The sequence below is a fragment of the Panthera onca genome, chromosome E1 (assembly GCF_046562875.1).
Source record: "Panthera onca isolate mPanOnc1 chromosome E1, mPanOnc1 haplotype 2, whole genome shotgun sequence".
Classification (NCBI taxonomy): Eukaryota; Metazoa; Chordata; class Mammalia; order Carnivora; family Felidae; genus Panthera; species Panthera onca.
This window is the reverse complement of record NC_138352.1, coordinates 25,889,681-25,915,329: the sequence shown is the minus strand read 5'-3', so window position 1 is coordinate 25,915,329 and position 25,649 is coordinate 25,889,681. Positions and strand designations below refer to the sequence as shown.

Here is a 25,649-nt window from a genome sequence, read left to right as displayed (position 1 = left end):
GCCAAAGCATGTGCCAGAGAAGTTAGGGAGGGAGCAGAGAAGGCCAGTCTCGACAAAGACTACAGTAGATTTGCAGAGACAAGAGAGCCAAGAGACCTTGCAGGCCCTGGAGACACAGTAGCAATTGCCTTGGCTCCTGACTCTCTTTGCTCCAGGGTCAGTCCCCGTAAGAAAGTATTGTACATCTTTCCTTTGCCCTTAAACTACCTACATGGTCTTACATAAGGCCTCCTTTACTTAATATAGATGGGAGTAGGTTTTTATTGCTTAGAATTGCCAGAGCTCAAGTTAAGTCCCAAAATAACTATACAAACTTTGGGAAAAACCCAAATGTCATGTCCATCCATCAAATGATGAATGGACGAATAAAATCAGGTATATCCATACCAGGGAACATTAATCCACCAAGAAAAGAATCAACTACTGTAACACACTCTAACTTGGACCAACCCTGAAAACATCGTGCTAAGTAAAAGAAGCCAATCATAAAAGTCCACACTTTGTGTGATTCCTTTCAGACTGGAGTCCAGAACAGGCAAATCTATATGACAGAAAGTAGATTAATGGCTGCTTAGGGATGGCAGGACGGGGACAGAGGGATAGCAAGTGATGGGCAAAGTGCATGGGATTTCTTTTGTTTTTACTGCAGGAGAATATACATAAAATGTACCATTCTGGCCATTTTTAAGTGTACGACTGCATAGCATCATGTACATTCACACTGTTGTACAACTCTCACCGCCACCCGTCTCCAGAACTTTCATCTTCCCCAACTGAAACTCTACATCCATTAAACACCAGCTCCCCATTTCTCCTCCCCTCAGTCCCTGGCAACCACGCTTCTAGTTTCTGTCTCCAGGACTTCCACTACTCTAGGAACCTCACGTCAGTGGAATCAAACAGCATCTGTCCTTCCATGACTGGACAATTTCACTTAGCACAATGTCTCCAAGGTTTATCCATGTGGTAGCATATATCAAAATTAACTACATTTTTAAGGCTGAATAATATACGACTGTATTGGGAGTTTCTTTTTGAGGTGATAAAAATGTCCTAAAATTGACTGTATCATATCTCTAAATACACCAAAAACCACTGAATCGGATACTTTAAATGGATGAATTGCATGGTACACAAATTTTTATCTTAACAAAGTTGCTTTGAAAAAACCACCAAGCCAAAAACAAAAAAAACTACCCAAAACAACCACGAAATTTAAAAATGATTGTGCGGAAAAAAAAAAAAATGATTGTGCGGGGTCGGGGGGGGGGGGGGCGCACGTGGGCGGCTCAGTCGGTTACATCTGACTCTTGATTTTGGCTCAGGTCATGATCTCATGGTTCATGGGATCAAGCCCCGCATCAGGCTCTGCGCTGGCAGTGCAGGGCCTGCTTGGGATTCTCTCTCTCCCTCTCTCTCTCTCTCTGCCCCTCCCCTGTTCACTTGCTCTCTCAAAATAAATAAATTTTTTTTTTAAAAAATGATTGTGCAGGGGCGCCTGGCTGGCTCAGTCAGAAGAGTATGCAACTCTTGATCTCCAGGTCATGAACTCGAGCCCCACTTTGGGTAGAGAGATTTAAAAAAAAAAAAAAAAAAAAAAAAAAAAAAAAAAACTTTAAAAAAAAAATTTTTTTTTTAACGTTTATTTATTTTTGAGACAGAGAGAGACAGAGCATGAACAGGGGAGGGTCAGAGAGAGGGAGACACAGAATCCGAAACAGGCTCCAGGCTCTGAGCTGTCAGCACAGAGCCCGACACGGGGCTCAAACTCACGGACCGTGAGATCATGACCTGAGCCAACGTCGGATGCTTAACCGACCGAGCCACCCAGGCGCCCCAAAAATGTTTTTTTAATAAAAGAAAAATGATAGTATAGCAGTCCAAATTAACATGCCACATTTCACAGATTCTAATAACCACATGTGTCCACATCTTAAGAACTCTAAAGTCAGGGCACCTGGGTGGCTCAGTCAATTAAGCATCTAACTCTTGATTTCGGCTCAAGTCATGATCTTACAGTTTATGAATTCAAGACCCACTTTCAGGGCAGAGCCTGCTTGGGATTCTCTGTCTTCCTCTCTCTTTGCCCCTCCCCTGTTTGTACTCTCTCTCAAAAATAAACATAAAAAAAAAAACAACTTTAAACTCAATATGCATCCTACAATCAATGGCATTATATGATCTAATTAGCAGCACTTTTTCTTTAATCTTCGAGGTAAATAACATACACAAAGACATCTTTTTAATGAGATACAGTATTAGAGAGTTACTGCAGCCAGTAAGTCTTCGGTTTCTGCCTAAATTTTCCCCTGGAGACTTCACATCACAGAAATTACTATTTGCTTATTTTCATTTTAATCTGTTCATCAACTCTTAGGATAAAGAAAAAAAGTTAAGGACACTAATATTATAGTGATTTACAATCTAAGGCCCTTTAAAAACCAGGTAACATTTACAGTACTTTCAAAAAGCCTGAAAGAAATACATATATAAAGACAGAGAAGGACATCCTTAGCACAACCCCAAAAGCACAAACAAGAAGACAGGTATCTTAGCCTTATAAAATATATTTTTTTATTTTTCTGTACAGTAAAGACACCTTAAAACAAACTACGAACTAGAAAAAATAAAACAGCAAAATTTTGATGTAACAAATATATATATTTCTTACAAATCAATAAGAAAAAAATGATCACAATGGAAATATAAGACATGACAGAAATATGGGATTAACAAAGGAAAAAATTAATGAAGTCAACTTCATCAATAATCACAGAAAAATAAAATCATTCTTTCCACAGAAACTGGCAAAATATTACAAATAACACCTCTTTTGGTACAAGTTTGAAGAAGAAGAAAGCACTCTTTTAGACACTACTGGTGTGTTATGTAAAATGGGTACAAATTGCTCTCTAAAGAAGAAAGAAGGAAATATACATGATAAGCCTTGAAAGTACACATATCCTCAGGGCACCTGAATGGCTCAGTCAGTTAAGTGTCTGGCTCTTGACTTTGGTTCAGGTCATGATTTCACAGTTCAGGAGCTGAAGCCCTGCATCAGGCTGGGCATCTCTCTCTCCCCGCCCCCCGCTCTTCCCCACTTGCTTGTATGAGTTATTATTTATCATTTAATAAATAAATAAACTTAAGAAAAAGAAAATGCATATATCTTCTACCACAGCAATTCCACTTCTAGGAATTCATTTGATTATTCAGTACAGAGATACCCAAAGATGAAGGCCTGAGAATGCTTCTCAAGGAATTGTCTTAAATATCCAATACGTTAGCTTGGAAAATATTCTTTAAAAAATTTAGTTAATAGCAATTTGTATTTAGAGTATGCCACAATAAGACCACATATGAGAACATTCTGTTTTATAAAAGTATGATTTGTGTGTAACACTTGTATCCAGTTTTTCAAGTGTGCCTGTCATATCTTCGTAAGACTTTAAGACCAAAAGCAGGAATGTCACATGTTCAACAAATATCTATTGAGCAATACACTACTATGTACCAACACAGCTCTGAACACTGGCATAGAATGGTGACCAAGATATGCCATCTTATTGTGAAGTGATACAGAAATAGACAAATAATCAAAAGATAATATGATAAAGTGCTATTAATAAAACAGGATGGGAGAAGGGTGCTTGGGTGGCTCAGGCAGTTAAGTTTGAGCCATGAGTTTGATGCCCCACGTTGGGCTCCATGCTGAGCATAGAGCTTGGCTGAGATTCACCCTCTCCTCTCTCTGCCCCTCCCCTGCTCCTGCACACTCTCACACACACACGAAACAAACTTTAAAACAAAAACAAAACAACAAACAAAAAAAACAGGATGGGAGAGAAGGGAAGGGAGACATTTCTGGCATTTCTGATGGGGTGATCACAGAAAGCCAATCTCAGTAAGATGACCCTATGCCCTGATTTCCTGAAACAGACCCAATTCACAGCTATTGTCCTAGTGCAGTTATTAATTATGCTCCATTTCCTTCTCAAAACTGCCCCAGTCTGGGTAACAAATTATATTCTAAGATGACTTTTGAGCCAAAGCTTGAAAGATGAGAAGAAAGAGCTAGCTAGCCTTGAAGGGACAAGAGCAGCCCTTGGAGGGGAACCACACAAGTCTTAAGGCAAAGCAAGGAGGCCCAAGGAGAAGAAGAGTGGATGGTAGGGGTAGAGGCCTGAGAAGGGGCAGGGGGAAACTGAAATACCTCCCTCTGCATTCTGAATATTAATCCTTTTTCTACCTTTATGTGACAAATGTTTTCTTCCAGAATTCATAACTTGTTTCATATTTCTGAAGGCCTTCTCTATCCCAAATTAAAAAAAATATTCTCTACATTCGCCTCTTATACCCAAGGTTTTATAGATATATAAATAAATATATAAATATATATAGATATATAAATACATATATATAAATATAGATATATAAATAAATATTAGCTCCTCAATCACCTAAATTTTTTTTCTAAAAAATGCTAAGGTAGGAATCTAGCTATATTTTCTTTACCAATTGATAGTTAATTATCCCAACAAAAACCTTTCTTTTTTTTTTTTTTAATTTTTTTAATGTTTATTTATTTTTGGGAGAGAGACAGACAGACAGACAGAGTGTGAGCAGGGGAGGGGCAAAGAAAGAAAAACACATAGAATCAGAAGCAGGCTCCAGGCTGTCAGCACAGAGCCCAATACGGCTCGAACTCACACACTGTGAGATCATGACCTGAGCCAAAGTTGAACACCTAACCAACTGAGCCACCCAGGCGCCCCACAACAAAAACCTTTCTGAACATGTCTGTCCTTCCACACTGATCTGAAATGCCACCTTATTACAACCCAGCAATTTCAGTACATACTCTGAAGAAACTCACATATTGTACTTACATACAAAAAGATGTTTACTGCAGCAATGCAATCGGCCGCATATTAAAACCACCTGGTCACAATCAACAAAGCTAAAAGTCAACCAACGGAATGGGAGAAGATATTTGTAAATGACATATCAAAGGTTAGTACCCAAAATCTATAAAGAACTTACCAAACTCAACACCCAAAAAAGAAATAATCCAGTGAAGAAATGAGCAGAAGACATGAATAGGCACTTTTCCAAAGAAGACATCCAGATGGCTAACAGACACGGGAAAAGATGCTCGAGATGTTCATCATCAGGGAAATACAAATCAAAACCACACTGAGATACCACCTCACATGGGTCAGAGCGGCTAAAATTAACACCTCAGAAAACAACAGATTTTGGTGAGGATGTGGAGAAACGGGAACCCTCTTGCACTGCTGGTGGCAATGCAAACTGGTGCAGCCACTCTGGAAAACACCTAGCAATAGCACAACTAGGAATTTATCCGAAGGATACAGGAGTGCTGATTCTTAGGGGCACATGTACCCCAAGGTTTATAGCAGCGCTATCAACAAAAGCCAAAGTATGGAAAGTGCCCAAATGCCCACCAACTGATGAATGGTAAAAAAACAAATAAATAATAATACATATACATACGTGTATATACATTATATATATACAAGGGAATACTACTCAGCAATAAAAAAAAATGAAATCTTGCCATTTGCAACAACGTGGATGGAACTGGAGGGTATTATGCTAAGTGAAAAGTCAGAGAAAGACATATCATATGTTCTCACTTATGTGGAATTTGAGAAACTTAACAGAAGACCACGGGGGAAGGAAAGGGAAAAAAAAAAAGTTACAAACTGAGAGGGAATGAAACCATAATAGAGTCTTAAATATAGAGAACAAACTGAGGGTTGGTGGGGGAGTGGGGGCGGGGGGGAGGGCAAAATGGGTGATAAGCATTGAGGAGGGTACTTGTTGGGAATATCACTGCGTGTTTTATGTAAGTGATGAATCACGGGAATCTACTCCAGAAGCCAAGAGCACACTATATACTCTGTGTATTAGCTAACTTGACAGTAAAACTATATTTAAAAAAAAAAACAACAAAAACCACTTGGCCAACATTCCCCTCCTATACACCTGCACAGTGTTCCAGGTGGAAGGGGAAAAACCGACACGGGAGGTTCCTGGTGGTGGTAGTATTTGTTTTATTTTGTTTTTCAAAATAGGTGTTGTATGTATGATTTTAGAGCTTTTAAAAGTACCACAGAATACAGGGGCGCCTGGGTGGCTCAGTCGGTTAAGCGTCCGACTTCAGCTCAGGTCATGATCTCGCGGTCCGTGGGTTCGAGCCCTGTGTCAGGCTCTGTGCTGACCGCTCAGAGCCTGGAGCCTGTTTCAGATTCTGTGTCTCCCTCTTTCTCTGACCCTCCCCTATTCATGCTCTCTGTCTCAAAAATAAATAAATGTTAAAAGAAAAAAAAAAAAAAAAAAACTACCACAGAATACAAAGAGAAAAATCTCCTCACCCTGGCCCCCCAATTCCTACCCAGCTGTCCTTCCAGAAGGCAACCAAAGTTCCTAGGTTCTGAAGTATCCTTTAGAAATATTCTACATACACAGGGGTGCCTGGCTGGCTCAGTTGGTAATGCACGCAACTCTTGATCTCAGTGCGTTCAAGCCCCATGTCGGGCACGGAGCGTACTTAGAAATAAAAGAAATATACTACACACACACACAATTCCCCCCATACATAAATGGTAGCACAGTAGATACATACTGTTCTATATGTTGCTTTTATTAATACATCTTCCTCAACGTATCATTCTCATGAGTCCATAAAGAGCTTCTTCATTCTTTCTATTACTGTGGACTATTCCATGATACGAGCATTCACAAATATTTTATAGATGTTCTCCAGGTAATTCTCATCTGCACCCCTAAGAAATGCTTACATGATCAGTTTCTGAGCTCTCCTCCCAACTCAGACATTTTAAGCAAATAAAGCCATAAATGGAATGGAGAGGCAAAAGGCAAGATCTTAGCTCAAAGTCATCCAATTTTTTTCCAACAGTGGTCCACACGATGAGACGTCCATGTAGTAGGGTGGTGTTGGTGTTTGTATTTTTGGTTTTGTTAATTTTCAGCGATGAGGACTCCCTGAGTTCACCCGTATTCAATGTCACTCAAACATGATTTGTCCGTGTTTCCCTCGTCAGTAATCCTTCACGATATCCTAGTTTTGATATGTGACTTTAGGGAAGTTTAACTTGAATATCTCAAAAATAAAATAAAGTCAGGTACTATCAGCCCAACGCAAGTGGCAACAAAATCTCAGCAAAATCAGAGCGTAGCCCTCATAGGCATACAACTTTATGGGTCAAAGCAGGCCCCACCCTTGGTCACAAGAGAGGCAGCGTGGAGACCACTATGACTTCCTTCCTCCAAACTTACTCATGAGACACACAGCAATAGTTCAGAACTTTTATTAGTTTTTTTAATTTTTTTTAATATTTATTTTTTGAGAGAGAGAGCACGAGCGGGGGAGGAGCAGAGAAAGAGGGAGACACAGAATCCGAAGCAGGCTCCAGGCTCTGAGCCATTGGCACAGAGCCGCACATGGAGCTTGAACTCACAGACCCCGAGATCATGACCTGAGCGGAAGCCGGACGTTCAACCAACTGAGCCACCCATCCGCCCCTAGAACTTTTTGTTTTTTAACCAGACTCTTTCCTCAACCATCTTAACTGGAAGCCAAATGTAAAAAATATACACGGGAGAAACACTCCAATTCAGTGAGAATGGGGACCCCCCCCGAAGCTATCTTTTCAGTCTGCCCCCCACCCCCACACCAGGCAGGGCTCACCAAGATGCCTCTTTTAAAAGAATTCAGTTTAGGGGCGCCTGGGTGGCACAGTCGGTTAAGCGTCCGGCTTCAGCCAGGTCACGATCTCGCGGTCCGTGAGTTCGAGCCCCGCGTCAGGCTCTGGGCTGATGGCTCGGAGCCTGGAGCCTGTTTCCGATTCTGTGTCTCCCTCTCTCTCTGCCCCTTCCCCCGTTCATGCTCTGTCTCTCTCTGTCCCAAAAATAAATTAAAAACGTTGAAAAAAAAAAAATTTAAAAGAATTCAGTTTAAAGTTAAGGCTGAAGGGGAAAAGACCTTAGGTGGCAGTTTCAAATTTTACGTTCAGTCTTGAGCACCAAACCTCATTAACTCAGGGTTAGTTACGTTTTTGACACTTGACAGCAAAACAGCACATCCTGTTCTTCTTCCTTCCACACACCGTAAAAATTCTGTGAAATGTTTCAGAAACACAGTCAAGGTTTTATGTGCAACCCCCTCATATCATAAACATACATAGCCATATTTTAGGATGAGAATATACTAAAACTAGATGCCATTGTTATAAGTGAGAAGAGCATATTCCATCCGAATTTTATGAATAAACCCCAAACTAGCCTCCTGTATTTTGTAAACAGGCAAGGAAATGTAGTAAAATGAAACTGGTCTATTTAAATTCCTTTTTGAATCTTCCCATATTAAAGTAAAAAAGACACATCAATTTACCCAACAGGAAACTTCTGCTACAACAACAAAATGTCAAACACAATCCTCAAAAAAATAAAATAAAATAAAAATCCAATCCCCTCTCACTAGGAACTCCTGGCTTTTGGCCTACAATCTTTGCATAACCAAAATGTACTTGGATAAGTTTTCAAGGTGGCCTAAGCTATCTTGGAAAAAATAGCTAAAAATATACTTCGCTGTGGCAGGACCGCAAATACCTCTTCAGATAAGCCGGAACGAATCCACTGAGGGCCACAACAGAGGGGAAGCCCACATTTCACCAAGGCAGAAGAAGAAATACACTATTCAATTTTATTTTAAATGATCAAAGAATAAAACCTTTTGGTACAGAAGTATGGGATAGGAGAATGGCTTCTGGGACACTGCACATGACAAAATATTAGTTATTAAACTGAGACAAATCAGGTCACACTAATTCTCATAAAGCAGCCCAGCTCTAGTCCAAATCCAAAAGTATTTTAAGCAAGGAGAGGCTAAGGACCACCTGCCTGGATTATCCCAGCCACCTAAGACTCTTGAGACTGGCCTTGACTTCAAGAAAGCGGACCTCCTGAGTCCATCTAAGAGGCCGGTCTCCAGAAGACACTAGGAATCATCTAAGTGGATTCTGTAATTTGTATGAAATCAGAGAGGTGTTGAACTGGACTAAAAGTTCTCCTGTAAAATAAACTAAAGCATTCTTCCCTTTAAAACAACAACAAAGGAGCTACTATGGGGGAATGCCATTAACAGAGTATTTATTTTACTTGTAGCCTCTTTTGACATTATGACATCTCACTTAGAAGGCAGATGAATGGGAGCTGAAGAAAAATGGCCTTTCAGGTTAAACTATCCCACCCCCAATCAAGTACGATATTGAAAGAAACACATTAATAAGGACATAACTATTTGATTAATCTAAGAATACAGGCATTCAAAAAGTAATTCTTGAACTTAGAAAACAAAAAATGTTGCTTTCACCCTAGAGTGAGAAAGGAGGAGTTTCCCAAGACAGCAGTAGTAGAAACAACACCAATGAGAACTTTGTGGTACAGCTGCACTCTATGGAACTAATTCTCTGAATTGAGCAATATTCATTCCTTCAGCTATAAGAATGAATGATTTCAAAGCCAAAATGGACAACTCTTTGCCAATTCTCTCTTCACAAAAGAGCAGTAATCCAAGGTTAGAAAAATGTTAAGCTTAGATGCTTGACCAAAATTAATAGATAGGAGAATACCTAAGGAGAATAATTTTTAAAGTTACCATTTATTGAGCCTTTGTTACATCCTAGGCAGTATACTAAGAGCTTGGCCGACAAGCAACTCACCTAAAACACTAGTTCCATTATTATCCCTCATTAAGGCTTGCGAGAGCCTAAGTAACTCTCAACGTAATTTTTTTTTCTAACTCAGAGACAGATCTCTCAAAGATCATGTTGTGCTGCCTCCCCTTTGACCCACTACCAGAGACTACTAAAGGTTATGAAGCAAAGTAAAATAAAGCTAATGAACACACTCTATTTCTAGGGCATATACCAAAATAAAGTAGAAAAAAAAGCAACTGACTTAAAATTTACTGAATGTTAAGGGAACCTGGGTGGCTCAGTCGGTTGAGTGTCTGACTCCTGGTTTCGGGTCAGGTCATGATCTCACTGTTCCTGAGTTCAAGCCTCTACATTCTCTCTCTCTCTCTCTCTCTCTCTCTCTCTCTCAAAAGTAAATAAATAAACACTAAAAATAATTATTGAATGCTATACAAAAAACAAAGCCACCAGACACATGTGAGGGGCAGGGACCATCTCGGTTTTGCTCACATGGCCTCCCCAGCACCTGACAATGCGTGGCTCTCAACAACACCCATTCCAACAGCAAAACAGCAAGTCCTATTCTTCCTTCCACACACCGCCCCCCAAGCCTCTCAGCCTTCTCCATCTCCACTACCCTACCCCCCCCATCATGTCATGCTACAAGAAACTCCTAACTGGACTTCCCACTTCAATACTTTTCTGTACTCAAAAGGCCGTATGATCTTTTTCAGCCATAAAGCAGAACACATCACTCTTCTGCTTAAGACTCCCCAGGGGCTACCATGCACTTCAAATAAAATCCCAACTACTCACTATGGCCCACAAGGCCCCACCTGATCTGGCCTGCTTCCTCTCCCGATGGCTCAGTAGGCCCCAGCAACATGAGCTTCCTTCCAATGCCTTCATCCCGAGCCAAGACCTTCCTTGCCTCAGGCCTTTGTCCTTCTTTACTCTCTGCCTGGAATGCTCTTCCCGGCTCATTCATGGGGCTGACTCCTCATCAAACTTACGCTTTCAGTTCAAATGTCATCTTCTCAGGCCATGCCCAACCACCTTATAAGGTGGCTTCCCATCAGTTACTCTCAACCACAGAAGCCTTTGTGTTTATAGATTAATCACAATTTGAAATGGATCTGTTTTACTTCATTGTAGTCTGTCTCCCTCCACTAGATATAAACTCTCTGATTCCCTATCATATTTTCTCCTACCATATTTTTTAACAAAAGAAATAAAAAACGGAGAGAACTTATTTGCAAAGTTTGAAAACCTACTGAAGAACATAAAAAAGTCTATTCGAACAAAAGGAGAGGAAGTACATAAAGTCAAGCTTCCAAAACTAACCTACAAATTCAATATTCCTGATCAATATTCAGCATTCCCCATAAAAATCTCAGCAAGATGTCTTTTTGAACTTCACGGAATAATCTAAAGTTCATCTGGGAAGACACAATTGCCAGAATTGTCAAAGTCTGAAAAAAACAGAGCGATGAACAGGTGACTAATCCTGTCAGTATTAAAATCACAAAACAATAGTAATTTAAAGGATATGGTATATACAACAAGAGATCCAGAATGTAATAAATTGGAAACAGTTCCAAACATGTTTAGTAAATGACAAAAGCTACAAATATAATCAGTGGGACAAAGGATGAATTATTCACTAAACGGTGCTGACACAACGGGCTATCTGGGGGAGAAAACAGGCACACATATGCCCCCCCAAAATATAGATCTCTACCTCACTTCCTATACCAGAAATAAATTCCAGATGGATCAAAAAATTAGAAGTTAATAGGAAATTTTTTAAAAAACATTTAACGATTAAATTAAAATCTGGGGACTTCTTGGTCTTAAAAATATAAAAAGGTATTGGGGTTCCTGGGTGGCTCAGTTGGTTAAGCAAGCCTCCAACTTCGGCTCAGGTCATGATCTCACAGTCCATGAGTTTGAGCCCCATGTCAGGCTCTGTGCTGACAGTTCAGAGGCTGAAGCCTGCTTCAGATTCTGTGTCTCCCTCTCTCTCTGCCCCTCCCCTGCTCATGCTCTCTGTCTCAAAAACAAATAAAAACATTAAATATATGTATATATATACATATATATACATATATACACATATATATACACGTATATATACACATATATATACACGTATATATACATATATATGTATATATACGTGTATATATATGTGTATATATATATATATATAGTTTGAAGTCTTCTCAATCATGTGCCTCAGTCACTCAGTTCTTACAACAGCCAACATTACCAGTTTCTTGGGTTTCATTTGAGAAATATCCTATAATATACAAGCAAATATGTATACATTCTTTTTTTTTTAAGTTTATTTATTTAAGTAATCTCTACACCCAACGTGGGGACCAAACTCACAACCCTGACATCAAGAGTCACATGCTTTTCCAACTAAGCCAGCCAGGCATCCCTATTTTTCCTCTTTAAAACAAGCAGTAGCATGTTATACAATAATATCCCTCATTTATTTTTTTAGTTTAATAGATGGGTGAATATCTTAAATTTTAGAGTAAGATCTCTCTAAACAGAGCATGAAACCCAGAAGCCACATATAGACTAATAATGAAGACACCTAACATTATTATTTACTTACTATGTGCCAGCAAATGTTATTTATATTATCTACATTCTAAAAATAAGGAAACTAAGGCTTAGAGAAGTTAGGTAATGTGCCCAAGGTCACACAGCCAGCAGAGAGCAGGGTTGGATATACTGGACTACATAATAACACAAAAGAAAAGCTGGGGGGCAGTAGAGCACACTTGTGTTTACAGAAAGTGAACCCCTTACTATACAAGGAGCTCTTCAAATCGATCTAAAAAAGACCAATAACTCCATCAAAAAATAACCAAAAGCAGTTTATAAAAGAAATACAACTCCCCTGATTAAAAAATGTCCAACCTCAGTAGCAATTCATAAAAAACCTATTAGAATCACTCCCCCCCCCCCCCCACCCCTTCTTAAATGATCAAAATGTTTTAATTGTAACATCCAGTACTGGCCAGGACTTGGGACATACTCATACACTTGTGTCAATATCCTCCCAAATCTACGCTATTCATTTAACAGCAATTCCACTTTTGGAATCTATCCTACAAAGCTGCTTGCACAAGTATACAAAACAAATACACACAAATAATTCACCTCAGCTTTGTTTTTCTGGGGGGTAGAAAACCCAACTAGCTATAAATTGAGTAAAGAAATCATAGTATTTTTCATAAGTGAAATACTATGTAGCCATTAATGACAGAAGTACCTCTAAATATACCAACATGCAACAGAAGTATATAAAAGAACGATATGTTACGATCCCATAATCGTACAGGAAACTGCGCGCACACACACACACAAAAATCGAAAGAATATGCAACACTTAGAAGATTTTTATCTAGGAAGTGGTACTTTCAATTTCTCTATATACTTCTACATTACACTTCTGTAAAATAATGTATTGCTTATAATAGATGAAAGACAAATATTCTAAAATAACACATCCTCCTGCACTCACTGAAATGGTTTTATGTGAATATACAGCAACTTCTTCCACCCTTTCCCTCCTGCTCTGTTCAGTTCCATCCTCCTCTCTCTCCCCCCACATCCCCCCCAACACATACACACCCACACACATAGAGTTAATGGACTATATACTCCCTACATCTGGTATATTACACTGTGTATATTTTAGGCTGTAACTCCTAGAAAGCACAAGTTTTGGTTTCCTTCCAAATACATAAAAGTTATTGTAATTCTAAACTGAATTAAAAGAAGTTAATCAAAAGTAATACAAAGTTAAACATCTTTGAACAGGAGTTCAAAGACATGATGATTACAATTTAAAACAAACATTTCAAATTATACAATCTATACAAATCTATATGCTATTGCCAAGGGAAATGAACTGTCTAAAACAGATTGCTCTGATTCTGAACTGTGTACGACAACTAAAAGGTCAAGAAAAGAGTCAGTTAAACAGAAGTATGGGGGGAGAAGGAAACTGTAATCAGAAAGATGACCCTCAAAACCAAACAGTGAAATTTTCCAAGAAAAGTGTAATCTCAACTTACTCTGGTTTGATATCAGTTTATTCAAATATAACCAAACAAACAAAAACAGAAAACCCAGCCCAAGTTTTATTCCTCAAGTAGACACTGGGTGGGGGGATCAAAATTATTTGGTCATCTCAACTTTCCTCCTCCTTTGCCCTTGACTAGTCTACTTAAAGATTTAATTTTTGATATACAGCTAATCAGTACTATTCTTTCAAAGGGAACCCGTCAAAGATATTCTATAATCCTAAAAACAAACTAACCCATATTCCTAATTCAATTTTTTTCCTACCAGGGAACCATTCCAAAAGTCCCTGCATATATAAATTAACATATTCTTATTCTAACATTATGTGGGAATACAAATAGTCAGATGAACCAATCCCATCTTTACTTTCTCTTTCTCCCCAAAATCCCAGTAAACCAACAAAAATATTTTTTTTAAAGAAATGCTTTGATAATTCATGAATTAGACATTTTTTTCTCACTGACACTGGTAAACTTCTACCTGTTTTCAAAAAAAAATTTTTTTGTTTTATTTATTTTTGAGACAGGGAGAGACAGAGCATGACCAGGGGAGGGTCAGAGAGAGGGAGACACAGAATCTGAAACAGGCTCCAGGCTCTGAGCTGTCAGCACAGAGCCCGACGCGGGGCTCGAACTCACGGACCGCGAGATCATGACCTGAGCCGAAGTCGGCCGCTTAACCGACTGAGCCACCCAGGCACCCCAACTTCTACCTGTTTTTAAATTTACGTAAACTATTCATCAAGTTCCCACATGTGTATCAATCAGCTTCTTCAACAACCCTACCAAGGAACTCTAGCAGCTAGGTTTTTTATGCATTCAACAGATTTCAATTACACACTTCCTGGGTGCAGTGTTATTCCAGGAGTAGGGGCAGACATGAGATACAGACATGCTCCCAATGAGCTTATGGTATAGCAGGGATTAAATGGACATGTACATAAATAACTATGATATTATAACAGAGGCATAAGCAAAGCATTAAGAACTTCCAGAATGAAAAATACACATCTTTGAAGAAGAGGGAGTAGGAGGGAGACTTCCTGGCTGAAGTAACATGTGATTAAATGCTCAAAAAATAGGCAGAGTTTAGATGTGGTAGGTTTCAGAAGAGTAAGGCACGTTGGCAAAATAGGCATATTATCTAACAGCCCAAATGGAATAAATATGGCATGCTTCAGTATTCATGTGAGGATACCAGTTGAAAAAGAATATGCTTCCTCCTCTAAAATAAGTTTTATGGCATAAGTACCTACGGAAAACTAATACTTCATGTGCACTTTTCAACAGCATTAAGGATACAGTTCAGGAGCACCTGGGTGGCTCAGCCAGTTGAGCGTCCAACTCTTGACTTCAACTCAGGTCATGATCCCAGGGTTGTGGCATCAAACCCCATGTTGAGCTCCATGCTCAGTATGGAGCCTGCTTGGGATTCTCTGTCTCCCCCCACCCTGCTCGTGCTCTCTGTAAAAATAAAATAAATCTTAAAAAAAAAAAAAAATACAGTTTATGTTCATGCTATTTATCTAAGCTTTTATTTAACAACTGTCCCTTATACTTAAAAAAAAAAAATTTAATGTCCATTCATTTTTGAGAGAGAGAGAGAGAGAGAGAGAAAGGGGTCGAACGAAGAAGGGGCGCGCACGCGCGCGCGCGCGCGCACACACACACACACACACACACACACACACACACACACAGAAAGACACAGAATCCAAAGCAGGCTCCAGGCTCGGAGATGTCAGCATCTGTGTCTCGAACTCGTGAATTGCCAGATCATGATCTGAGCCAAAGTCAGATGCTTAACAGACTGAGCCCACCCAGGCACTCTCCTTATACTTTAAAAAGAAAAAATCCAAGGGTGCCTGGGTGGCTCAGTCGGTTAAGCTTCTGACTTCGGCTCAGGTCATGATCTCATGGTTTGTGGGTTTGAGCCCTGCGTCGGGCACTGTTCTAACAGCTCAGAGCCTGGAGCCTGCTTCAGATTCTGTGTCTCCCTCTCTCTCTCTCTCTGCCCCTCCCCTGCTCTCTCTCTCTCTCTCTCTCTCTCAAAAATAAACATTAAAAGAATTAAAAAAAAAAGAAAAAGGAAAACATCCAAAAGTTTGAAAGTGAAGCAAGCAATAGCTAATTTATAAAATAATTTAACCTGTTTGGGTCTCAGAAGTACTGAATCATTGACATAATAAAATTTCTACTACTATAATACTCAAGTTCCATGAAATATCACTAGGTCCAGATAATCTCAAGGACATTTTTGTTTACGAAGATATTCAATCACAGCAGATTCAAAATTAAGCAAACTAAATATTTCCCGGTGATCTTATTACTGATGTAGATCACTACTAATTTTTTTCAACCTATATTTTCATTGAAGAAATTTAAAGTTAAGAAATAGCTTAAATTCAAGACCTAAGGTGAATAAACAATCTCTCATTTCCCATCCTCCCTGATTTTTGTCTTAACCAAGTGTCAATCATCACACTGAATCATCCCATGGACAAGATGGTGTAAAGGAATGAGCCCTACACACTGGATGCCAGGGGATTGGATTCTACCACTGCCCAGCTACAACAATGCAGGCAAATCACTTCACTTCTGTGGCCCTCAGTTTACACATGAGTAAAAGAGGTAAAACTAGATAAATTATGACTCTATCTCCTAGAATTCTATAAATTGTTAGCATTTTATTTGAACCAATTTACATTTTTTTTGAGATCACTTTTTTTTTAATTTTTTTAACGTTTATTTTTGAGAGAGAGTGACAGAGTGCAAGCAGGGGGAGGGGCAGAAAGAGAGAGAGGGAGACAGAATTTGAAACAGACTCCAGGCTCTGAGCTGTCTGCACAGAGCCCAACATCAGACTCGAATTCACAAACTGTGAGATCATGACCTGAGCTGAACTGAACATGACCACGCTTAACCGACTGAGCCACCCAAGTGCCCCGAGATCACTTTTAAGTAAAAGTAACACAACAGTAGCACACATGGAGGAATCAAACTGAAGAATTCCGTAGGAACACTCACGTGACTTTGTACGATCTGACTTTCAAATGCAAAGAGAACAAACAAACAAACAAAGTATGTTGTAGCTTAAGACTATCCACATAATATTTTGACCACACAAGCTTCTGGGGTAGAAAAAAAATGGCAGAAGAACAGTAAAAATGTTCAAGGAAAACCACCACCACAAGAATACCAAATAAAAAACAGATGCCCTTATACCATTATTGCTACATGACAGAAGCTTTTCATAGCTTTTCAATACTCCTAGGTCCTGACAGAAAAGGAAATACACAAAATGTTTTGACTACCAGTCTAAATGTACTTCTTGCATCCTCAAACCTGAAAAGGATAAAATATCAGGCAATCTAGAGACTGAGTTATGTGTGCACGTAATTGATCTGCTCAGTTTTGTACCTTTACAGCATGTGCTAATGGACCCTGAACATAAAAGGCACTTCACACCACATGAACAAGTGAATGAACTATATATGGATCTCTAATCAGCAAATAAGTCCAGACAGAATAAGTTCCAGTCAAGCTTTACTACTTCTTTGCACGTATTCCGGTAAAATGCAACATCTGAAGTCAGGAAAGACAGAAGTAACGAAATAACACTAGACCTCTATTATTCCCAGGCATCAATAAGAATCTGAAATTGCAATTAAGACAGATCACAAAGTACAATTAAAACTGAGTAACAAAACACACACACACAAACACACACACATACACACACACTAATGAACAGCCTGACATTTACCTACACCAATCCCTGGCCTGTTCAAAAGCCTTTGCTTCCTATGGCAGCAATGGCAAGAAAACCTCACCACTTCCCAAATAAAAATAAGTAAATAAAAAATAAAAAAGGCTTAAAAAAACTTGACTACATTTGCCTGGCTTTGGAACCAACTTTTACTCAATTAAATTCAAAGAAACAGAAGTTAATTTCAAGTATTTTGTTTTAAAAAATTATGTGGGTACACCAAATACTTAAGTTTTACTCTGTGATTTCATCCAACCAGGTATTCACTTAAAAATATGTCTTCCTCAGAGGCCATGAAGGGAATCACAGCTATACAGATATGTCACGGGAGATAACAGGCCTATTCAGCTAAGTTGCAATGTGAACATGTTTTTCTAATTAGAATACAATGTTTATCCATTCAACAGACATTTGCAGTGTCAATATCCTGCACAGAAAATTATTGTCGTACATGGTGCCTTGAATGTAAAGATAAAATCTGAGAAGGGCCTATCCTAACCTCAAGAGGAGATAAAACTGGTACATAAATACCTAAATACAAAGCAGAAAAGTGTGAATGCCATGAGAGATTTGCAGATAAGCATTTCAAGAGTGCAAAGGAAGTTGTCACTACCTCAGGGAAACATAACCCTTTCAACCCGTTTAAAGCAATTTCATAACTATTAACTTTCTTAGGCTCACAGCAGCCAATCCTAGGAGAGTGGATGTTTCCCTACCATCACAGATGAGGAAACTGAAGCACAGAAAGGTCGATCAAATTCCAAAATGTCACATAGTTAGTAAAAGTGAGAATCAGGACTCTCTGTATTGTCTTTTCTCTGGGGGAGTAGTTCAACATATGGTAAGCCTTTTGTAAAAGGAAAGAGTATTTTGGAATTGCAAGCAATCCCATCCTATGTATGTATGCAAGTATGTGCATATTATTTATATATACGTGTGTTAACCTTGATTTACATTGACAGGTGTGCTTAAAGCAAGGCAACTGTGCACTATAAATATTAAAATGAATAAATAAACTTCCATCAGGATTTAACAGAATGAGCAAATACAAACAGTATTTCTTTCTCCAACAACTTGTGTTTATTCCTTCGGTGATTTTTACCCATTTCTAAATAAGACTCTAAAATTGTTCTATCTGCTCCTGAGCCAGGGCCACTTGGTTTATCCAATAAATATCTTTATGAAAGGGTACATTAAGACAATGTTTTTTAACTATTAAAAATCAAATAATGACATCAGCTCTCCAGCTATCGAAGGGACAATCACATTTGACCTATCAGCAGTAGGTATTGATCAAGATATGTTGAAGGAATGAATGAGTATTTGTTGGCATTTTAAAATCCCGGGCCTGTTGCTCTGGGCTCAGTGTTCGGCCTCCCATCATTGCCTCACCAGGATGCACACAAGGAATGTAAATTTCAATGTAATTAGGATACAATTAGGGAAGCAAATCTGATGCAGCTGAATATACTAATCCCAAAGATTAGAATTACCTATACCACTGCTGTCCAAGGTTAACTGCCATGCGATATCAGGAAAAGACAACGGACCCTTCCTGAGCAAACACTTTTCATAAATAACACTCATTCCCACCCGCACCTTTAATGCACTACACCTAATCCAGTTAAATCGAAGAATTCAGTCTCCTCTCCATTTAAGACCGGTTTCTCAATTAGTTTCTCAAATCCCTCTTCCTCGAAAAACAGAATTCACCGACTTCACATAGTAAGACACCAATAATAAAAGGCAGAAGGTACAGGGTTCAGATCGTTGCCGTCTCCACCACTACCCACCCTTCGCCATTACACCCCGAAGTGGTTTGGTTAGAAGGTGAACTAGTTTGCTCTTCACGCACTTGTCCATCGCTGTCACCCTCCCTAAGCCCTTCCACACTTCCAAGACGGCCACCAACTCCTTCTCAGAGTGAGCCCAGGCCCGCCACCTGTGCCGGCCCCACCTGGGGTCCCCAGGCCCTCCCGGTCTCCCTCAGTCGGCCCGCAGGACTCCGCACGCCCCCTCCCCACAGGACACCCGGCCGGCCGCAGCCCATTCTTCCTCCAAACTCCATAAGCCTCTTCCACTCGCCCAGCCCCAGCTCCGCGCCGCGCCCGACTCGCCCCGGGCGGCCGAGGGGAAGAGGCCGGGCGTCCGCGGCGGGTCCCGACCCACCCGGCCCGCAACGCCCCTCGCCTGGCCGCGAAGCCGTCCCTGCGGCCGGCGCCCCGAGAGCCCTCGGAAGCCCCCCGAGCGAGCGGGGGCCCAGAGGCCGGGGCTGCGGGCGCCGGGGCCTACTCACCGGGAGCTGGCGGAGCGTGGTAGCCGGCGCGCCCCCGGGCCTGCGGAGCAGGACGCGGCCCCGGCGCGCGTCCCTACCCCGGGACCTCGCTCGGCGCGGCGAGCCGAGAGCTCACTCCAGCCGCCGCCGCCGCCGCCGCTGCTGCTTTGCCACCTTGGCCGCCATCTTGACTCAACCCCTCTCCCTCCCCCCCGCCCCGGCTCGGGCGGCCGCGGCTAAGGCGGCTCCGGCGCCGGCTCCTCCTCCTTCCGGAGGGCTGGGAGACCGACTCCCTCCGCTGGCCGAGCGCGGCTCCTACCTCGGCCGAGCTTCTTGGGTCGCCCCACGCCAGGTCCCCTTAGGTCTCCCCTCGGCCTGGCGGCGGCGGTCCCCTCGAGCCCAGACGGGCCGGGGCCGCGCCGCGCCCCGCCCGGCCCGGCCGGACCCAGCGCGCTGCCATCGCGCACTCGGGCCGGGAGCGCCCGCCGCCGGCCGGCCGGTCCCCGCGCGCTTGGGGCCTTCCGCCCCCCGAGGCGTGGGAAGGGGAAGGACCCATGGCCATGCCTCGGGCCCTGCGACCCCTTCGCAGCCAGACGAGACGGCGGCCGCCTGCTCGGGCGCCGGGCTGCAGGAAGGGAAGTCAGGTCCCCAGTGCTGGGAGCCAGAGGGGTGCACATCGACCTACCCAAGACACTTGCCAGGGCTGCGGCTGTAATTCGCAACGGGACTTCCCTGATATGTCAGGCGATGCTGATCTGTCCATGATGTTCCTTAATCTAAAGTCACACTCGTCGGAAGAGCCTGTGGCCCTCACGACTACAAAGTGCGCTCTCTCAGCCTTACTCTTCTACAGAAATGACTGGACGGTTCCCCATAGCCGCGTGCTTTTCCTTCAGAGGAGCCACCACCCCACATCCCCAAATTAAGGAAAAACAAAGTCGGTGCATCCGGATAAGGAGCTAACCATATAATTATGAGAAAGTCACGGGTTTTAAGAACTGAGTTACAAAATGGTGCATTGAAGAGAGGAGGGAACTCAAGATGGGGAGGGCGGGTATTTTCAAACGTTTCTTTTTAAACCCAAGGCACTGTAAGGACAAGGGTAGAAAACTAGACGGCAAGGGGTTTGTCTCTGAAATCGAGAAGGCAAAAAGGCGTCGTAGATGCTGCACAAAGTAGAGAGAACTAGATAAAGAAGGGTTGTGGGGCGTCCTTGTAAAACCCCAGCAGGAACCCAACGTCTAAAACCTCTGGCCGGCAACGCGGACTTAAACTCGGAACGCAATTTCGGCCAGCGCAGTTTTCCCGCCGGAGCTCGGGTCTGAGCAGTCTTCCTCCTGCGCAGGCGCGGTGCCACCTACAGAGCATGGAAGCCGTGGCTTTTCTGTGCTTAGCAGCGGCGGTCCTAGGATGGGGCTTCCTCTGGGTTTGGGACTCTTGGGAACGCATGAAGGGTCAGAAGCCGGCTGGCTTGCCGGGAGATGGAAGCAGGACCCTCCTGGTGATCGCGCACCCCGACGATGAAGCCATGTTCTTTGCTCCCACTGTGCTAGGCTTGGCCCGCCTGAGGCACCGGCTGTCTTTGCTCTGCTTCTCTGCAGGTAGGAGGCTGTAGGCGGGGCGCTGGGAGCCGGGACTAGGAAGGGTGTTCAGCTGCTAACTTGTTTCAGTCGGCTTCTTCCCCGAAGGGTTCTCTGATGTAGGGAGCTAAGTGAATACACCGAAGGTCCCTACTGTGGGCACTTCGCGGAGAATCGGTGGCCCCAGCCTGTAGACTGTAGCGGCCAGCTTCCCAGGTGGGTTGGGGGACGTCCCCAGCTTAACGTACTTCACTGCCCGCAGAATTGAGGAGCACAAGAAAGCTGCTCACATTTCGTTCCCTTTCAGTACCTACATTTCCGCTGGGAACTGCGACTGTACTCCTTATTCTGGGGAACCTTTTCATATGCTAAATGGACCAAGAATAATCTTGGCTCTTACTGTGGGACACCAAACAGGAGCTGAGCTGTATCATGCCTGCTCAGCCCTTAAAGTTGTGCTACTCAAGGGAGCAACGGCCCTTCCTGCTGCTTTTAAAAATCCATTTTGTTTAAGAAAGATGCATATGTCAAACTGAAGAGATACTCAGAGCATTAGACTAGAAAATAATTTCATAGGCAATTTTAGAGTTCAACTCCACCAACTACCAGTGAAGAAGCCTTTCAAAGAGTAAATCCTCCTTTACCATACAGAAAAGATGGACTGAGAAAACAAAAACTGACCATGATACTGGATAATGGAGATAATTGCACGACTGTATAAGTGTAATTGAACTGTACACAGACAATGGGTGAATTTTACGTATGTAAAATTATACCTCAATAAAGCAATTTTTTAACAAATGCCCATGACCGCTTTTCCCATTTGGTTGTGTGTCATTGCAGTTCTTTTTCTACACAGATTTTTTTTTTTTTCACAGAAACCTCATTTTATACAATTTTATGTTTTTCACTGAACATTATTTTTCACTCGTTTACCGAATTTTTATTAAAAATGTGTGAACACCGCACGCTGTTAGAATGGCCAGAATCCATCACCCTGACACCACCAAATGCTGGTGAGGATGTGGAACAATAAGAACTCTTACTCATTGGTGGTGGAAATGCAAAATGCTTCAGCCACTTTGGAAGACTGTTAGTTTGGCAGTTTCTTATAAAAACTAAGCATGTTCTTACCAAACCACTTAGCAGTCGCCCTCTTTGGTATTTACCCAAAGGAATTGAAAACATGTCCACACAAAAACCTGCCCCCAGGTGTTTATAGCATCTTTACTCATAATCGCCAAAACTTAGAAGCAACCAAAACGTCCTTCAATTAGTAAATAGATAAATAAGTTGGTACATCCAGGCCATAGAATATTATTCAGCGCTAAAAAGAAATGAACTAGCAAGTCATGAGAAAACATGGAGGAACCTTAAATGCGTATCAATAAGTGAAAGAAACGAATCTGAAAAGGCTACACACCGTATGATTCCAACCATATGACATTCTGGAAAAGACAAAGCTATATAGACAGTAAAAAGATCAGTGGTTGCCAGGGGTTGGGATGGAAAGAAGGATGAATAGGAGGAGCACAGAGGATTTTTCTATGGCAGTGAAACTACTCTATGTTATTATAATAATGGATACATGTCATTATAAACCCATAAGATGTACAACACCTAATGAGTGTATAATACCTAAAGAGTGAATGAAACCTAGTGTAACCTATGGACTTTGAGTGGTTATGATGTGTCAATGTAGGTTCAATTGGGGATATATGTAAAAATCTCTATACCTTCCCCTCAATTTTGCTGTGAACCTAAAACTGCTCTAAAAAAAATAGTTTTAGGGGCACCTGGGTGGCTCAGTGGGTTGAGCATCCGACTTCGGCTCAGGTCATGATCTCCCAGTTCCTGAGTTCGAGCCCTGCCTCGGGCTCTGTGCTGACAGTTTAGAGCCTGGAGCCTGCTTACAATTCTGTGTCTCCCTCTCTCTCTGCCCCTCCCGCACTCATGTTCTGTCTCTCTCTGTCTCTCAAAAATGAATTTAAAAAAATATTTAAAAAATAAATAAATTCTAGTTACTTAACATATAGTGTAATAAAGGTTTCAGGATAATAGCCTTTTAAATGGTTTTCATAGAGGTAAACCTTAATTTAGTGATCCCTTTATTGTATGCATATTTAGATGTTTTTTCTTCCCCAGTTTATCACTATTACAGATAACAGTGAACATCTTTATGTATTTCGTATTATTTCGATAGGACTGATTTCTAAATTTGGCTGTTTCAAGGCTTTGCATGCAACTTGCATCCCCAAAACACACCAATTTATATTCTCACTGACAGGTAGTAAGATTATCTGCCTTAATATAACATGCTCTCTAGCACTGATTAGCATTTTTTTTTATATTACTTCTTGGTATAACACTTTATCCCCTCAAAATCTTTTTGTTGCCAATAAGATTAACCCATTTTTCATATTTATTGAGAATATGGATCTAAGCACTTTTTTTCTCAGCTTGTCCTATTAAGGATATTAATTGTAGACAGATAGAGGTTATGACCTCATTGTTTGCTTTTAGTGGTATTTATGTTTTATATTATAACTGTGGGGGTCAAATTATAACAAATTTGTTCCAAGATCTATGAGAGAAACCTGGGTTTTATTTTCCAAGTATTATAGGGGTGGTGGCTTCCTTAGTAAATTTCTCCTTATTTTTCAGCAGGTTGAGCCAGAAATTAACATTTTTTCAAGTGAAAAATTATAAAGCATGCCCTTGGTACATATTAAACACACAGAATCTTTCTCTTTCAGTGTTTCCTCTGAATCAAACTTGCCATTTAAATTGTTCTCTCTTTGGGGACCTGGATGGTTCAGTCGGTTAACAGTCCAACTTTGGCTCAGGTCATGATCTCGCGGTTCGTGGGTTTGAGCCCCGCATCGGGCTCTCTTGTAATTTTCTCTTATAATTTCCGCATTGTTCTCTCTTGTAATTTTTAAATTACTTTTAATTTTTTAAATTACTTTTAAAATCCCAAACTCATTCAAAAATGTACAGATTCAACATCACCCACACTCCTAATTTATTTTAACATGAAAAACAGGAAACTAATAACTTGTGATACAACATAGTAAAAGCTGTAATGGCATGATAGAGAAAACTGTAGACACAAAATGGCGAAAAGTATGAATTGTCATCTCAGGGTTTTAGATTAAAGAAACTTCTCCAAAGAGGTTTTCTTTCAAGCTCGTCTTTAAAAATAGGGCTAGGTAGGGGCGCCTGGGTGGCGCAGTCGGTTAAGCGTCCGACTTCAGCCAGGTCACGATCTCGCGGTCCGTGAGTTCGAGCCCCGCGTCGGGCTCTGGGCTGACAGCTCGGAGCCTGGAGCCTGTTTCCGATTCTGTGTCTCCCTCTCTCTCTGCCCCTCCCCCATTCATGCTCTGTCTCTCTCTGTCCCAAAAATAAATAAAAAACGTTGAAAAAAAAAATTTTTTTAAAAATAGGGCTAGGTAGGGGAGACTGGGTGGCTCAGTTGTTTAAGCCTCTGACTTCAGCTCAGGTCGTGATCTCACAGTTCATGAGTTTGAACCCCAAGTCGGGCTCTGTGCTGACAGCCTGGAGCCTGCCTTGGATTCTGTGTGTGTGTGTGTGTGTGTGTGTGTGTGTGTGTGTGTGTGTGTCTCAAAAATAAATAAACATTAAGATTTTTAAGTAACCTCTAGACCCAACCTGGGTCTCAAACTCACAACCCCGAGATCAAGAGTTACACGCTCCCTCCACCAACTGAGCCTGCCAGGCGCCCCTGTATGGCTGTAGCTTTTATACACCATTATCTGGTATGATGAGCCCTCTGATTTGTTGTTCTTTAGGTCATGTTTGCTATTTCTGACCTTTTTTCTTCCAAATACATTTCAGAATAAGTTTGGTCATGTTCAAGGAAAAGTGTCTGGCATTTTTATTGGGATTTCACCAACTCCGTTGATGAGTAAAGGAAAGCTAACATATTTTCCATATAGTCCTTCCCATCTATGATCTTATAGTCTGTCTTTTCATTTACATTGGCCTTCTTTAATGTCTGTTAAATCGTTTTATAATAAGTCTTATATATGTATTGAGACGATTAGTAATTCTGTTCTTTAATCTGTTTCTCATATCCAGAGGCTCTCGTTGCAAATATTATAGTTTTGTTACATTCTCATAGTTTGATGCTCTCTTTATTTCTTTAAA

General features: G+C 41.3%; 2 protein-coding genes across 20 annotated transcripts in view; one reads left to right on the top strand and one right to left on the bottom strand.

Moving 5' to 3' along the window:
• NCOR1 (nuclear receptor corepressor 1) overlaps positions 1–20,098 on the bottom strand; it is a 159,199-nt gene extending 139,101 nt beyond the window's left edge. For 17 of the 18 annotated variants that reach the window (XM_078437694.2, XM_078437704.2, XM_078437699.2 and 14 more), the window contains exon 1: positions 19,921–20,097. The gene's annotated coding sequence lies outside the window, so the exon portion shown is untranslated. Of the gene's footprint in view, positions 1–19,920 lie in introns of all 18 variants that reach the window. The other variant, XM_078437696.2, reaches the window with a different exon arrangement.
• Positions 20,099–20,247: 149 nt separating this feature from the next.
• Positions 20,248–25,649, top strand: part of PIGL (phosphatidylinositol glycan anchor biosynthesis class L) — a 75,880-nt gene continuing 70,478 nt past the window's right edge. For both annotated transcript variants that reach the window (XM_060647199.3, XM_060647198.3), the window contains exon 1: positions 20,248–21,500. In XM_060647199.3, coding sequence (XP_060503182.2) covers positions 21,266–21,500 — 235 coding nt within the window. In that variant the 5' untranslated portion in view covers positions 20,248–21,265. The remainder of the gene's footprint in view (positions 21,501–25,649) is intronic.